Raw genomic sequence first — 2,323 nt, 5'->3', positions numbered from 1 at the left:
AGAAGAGAAGAGAAAAGAGAGAAGAAAAGGGAGGAAAAAAGAGAGGAAGGGAAGAAGAGGAAGGAAAAGAGAGAAGAAAAGAAGAAGAAAAGACAGAGACAGAGACAGAATGTGTGTGTGTGTTTATTTGTTTATGAGTTTTCTCTTTATTCTTCTTTTCTTTTTCTTTTTTTTTTTTTACCAAACTTGCTTTGGGATTCCAAGGTGTATTATTGATTGATTTTGCTTGGTAGAATATGGTACAAAAGTTCAAGTTTGCATTAGTTGCATGTTTGAAAGCTTTTTTTTTTTTTTTTGTCACATTCTTGAGCACATGTTTATATGATTTAGTCGTCTCTCTAAACTTTGTTATTCTATTGTGCATTAATGAAACAAAGCCAGTGAAAACATTTTAAAAGCTATGCTGATTAAGTCAGTTTATGCGGGCTTGCTGTCAGTCCTCAACATCCTTTGTATGAATCTTTGTATGAACATTTTTCCCCTTTGAGGCATCTGCAATGGGGTTTATCACAGCTTTCGCATATCCTTGCGCAGTTTTGTTTTCATCATCTTTTTCATCATCCACTTTCATATCAAAATGAGAAGAGCAAAAACAAGACCACCTATCTCTTTGAACCCTGAATCAAGACTTCATCAAGAAGCCACAGTCATCACATAGCTTTTATCATACTTGCTCCTGTGTGGCCTCGGGGACATATTGGGCTGTGAATAGAGAGGATGCTAAATGAGTTGCCTCTATCTTTATGATATGTCATTTATTGTTAGCTTTATTCTCTCACAGACGATTTGCAAACCTGCACCCTTTACAAACGACGAGGAGGCGATACGCGACAGAGAAGCCTGTGACTACACACAACGAATTACCCTTGAGATGGCGAGGGCCGGCAAAGCTCCCCGGCCCATTAGGGTCTATGCAGACGGAATCTATGACCTCTTCCACCAGGGCCACGCGAGGCAGCTCATGCAGGCCAAGAATTTGTTCCCCAATGTATACCTCATTGTTGGAGGTAAGTTTTATGGGAAGTTATTGCTTTTGTTGGTTTATTTTATTCTGTTTATTTCTTTTTTACATTTCTTGTTACTAATTCATTTGTTAAATGTTCTTGAATAGATTTGAGTTTTTTTTGTTTGGCTTCTGAGTGCTTTTACTTTTTTACTCTTCCTGTCATGGTTTACCAATATGTGCTTTGAATCTTAACACATATTCAATTCAAGATACATTTTTCCTTTGTGATATGAGACAAGACTCCCCACCCCTTTTTTCATTTGTTTCATTCTTTTTCTCTCACTTTTTGCAATCTTTATAGTCTTTAAATAATCTCACTAAAAGAAATTCCTTTGCAGTGTGCAGTGATTCCCTAACCCACAGTCGAAAGGGCCGCACTGTTATGTCTGAAGATGAGAGATATGAGGCTGTCCGCCACTGCCGTTATGTAGACGAGGTTGTGCCAGATGCCCCTTGGAGCTTGGATGACGAATTCTTGGATAAACACAAGGTATGGAATAGATTGAAGTCTGTACACAGCTTTACTTTGTTAGCCAACTAAATTAGCTCAATTTTGGTAATTAGGTGATTTGACAAAGGAATGTAGACATGATAAGTCTTTTCTCTCTTTCTTTCTCTCATTCTTCAGTATTTTGATATTTTATGTAGATAAATGGGTGAGTTCAGAGAGAATTTGTTAGGAGGAGGTATTTGACTTTTTTTATTTTTATTTTTATCTTTTTTTCTCTCCACAAGTAAGGGAAATGAAGGCTCCAATTATATCTGGAAAGATATAAGACATGCATAAGACATACAAGCAATTTTCCAGATTGATTTTGTGGCTCATGACGATATTCCATACACAACTGGCAGCGCCACCGATGTGTACGCACACATCAAAGAACGAGGCATGTTTGTCACAACGGAACGAACAGAAGGGGTTTCCACCAGTGACGTAGTGTCGAGGATTGTTAAGGATTATGACGTTTATGTCAGAAGAAATTTAGCTCGCGGATACAGTGCAAAGGATCTTAATGTATCTTATATTAATGTGAGTATGAGGGAATGAGAGTAGATAATCATCTATGAATTTTATAATTTTGTGTTCCTCTACTTAATTTTGCACAACTTGGCCCATTACACAAAGAAACATTATTCATGATTGTGTAAATACAACCTTGGAAATGGGTACATCTCTAACCCTTAACGACTCACAGGAGAAAAAGTACCGACTACAGAACAAGATTGACGACCTTAAGAAGAAGGGCAAGGAGATGTTTGAGGACATTGAGGGCAAGAAGACTGACCTTATCAGCAAGTGGGAGGAGAAGAGCAGAG

At 37.8% G+C, this 2,323-nt stretch overlaps 1 protein-coding gene across 1 annotated transcript in view; it reads left to right on the top strand.

The window, feature by feature from the left end:
* Window positions 1-781: 781 nt before the first annotated feature.
* LOC113800913 (choline-phosphate cytidylyltransferase B) overlaps window positions 782-2,323 on the top strand; it is a gene marked incomplete at its 5' end in the record, with an annotated part of 4,026 nt that continues 2,484 nt past the window's right edge. Inside the window, 4 exon segments of the mRNA XM_070120426.1 lie at window positions 782-1,007; window positions 1,345-1,496; window positions 1,815-2,036; window positions 2,203-2,323. The exon segment at window positions 2,203-2,323 is cut by the window's right edge and continues 145 nt beyond it. Of these exon segments, the coding sequence (XP_069976527.1) occupies window positions 782-1,007; window positions 1,345-1,496; window positions 1,815-2,036; window positions 2,203-2,323 (721 nt within the window).

This window comes from Penaeus vannamei, unplaced genomic scaffold (assembly GCF_042767895.1).
Source record: "Penaeus vannamei isolate JL-2024 unplaced genomic scaffold, ASM4276789v1 unanchor5112, whole genome shotgun sequence".
In the NCBI taxonomy this organism is placed as follows: domain Eukaryota; kingdom Metazoa; phylum Arthropoda; class Malacostraca; order Decapoda; family Penaeidae; genus Penaeus; species Penaeus vannamei.
This window is presented reverse-complemented; position numbering and strand designations above follow the sequence as displayed.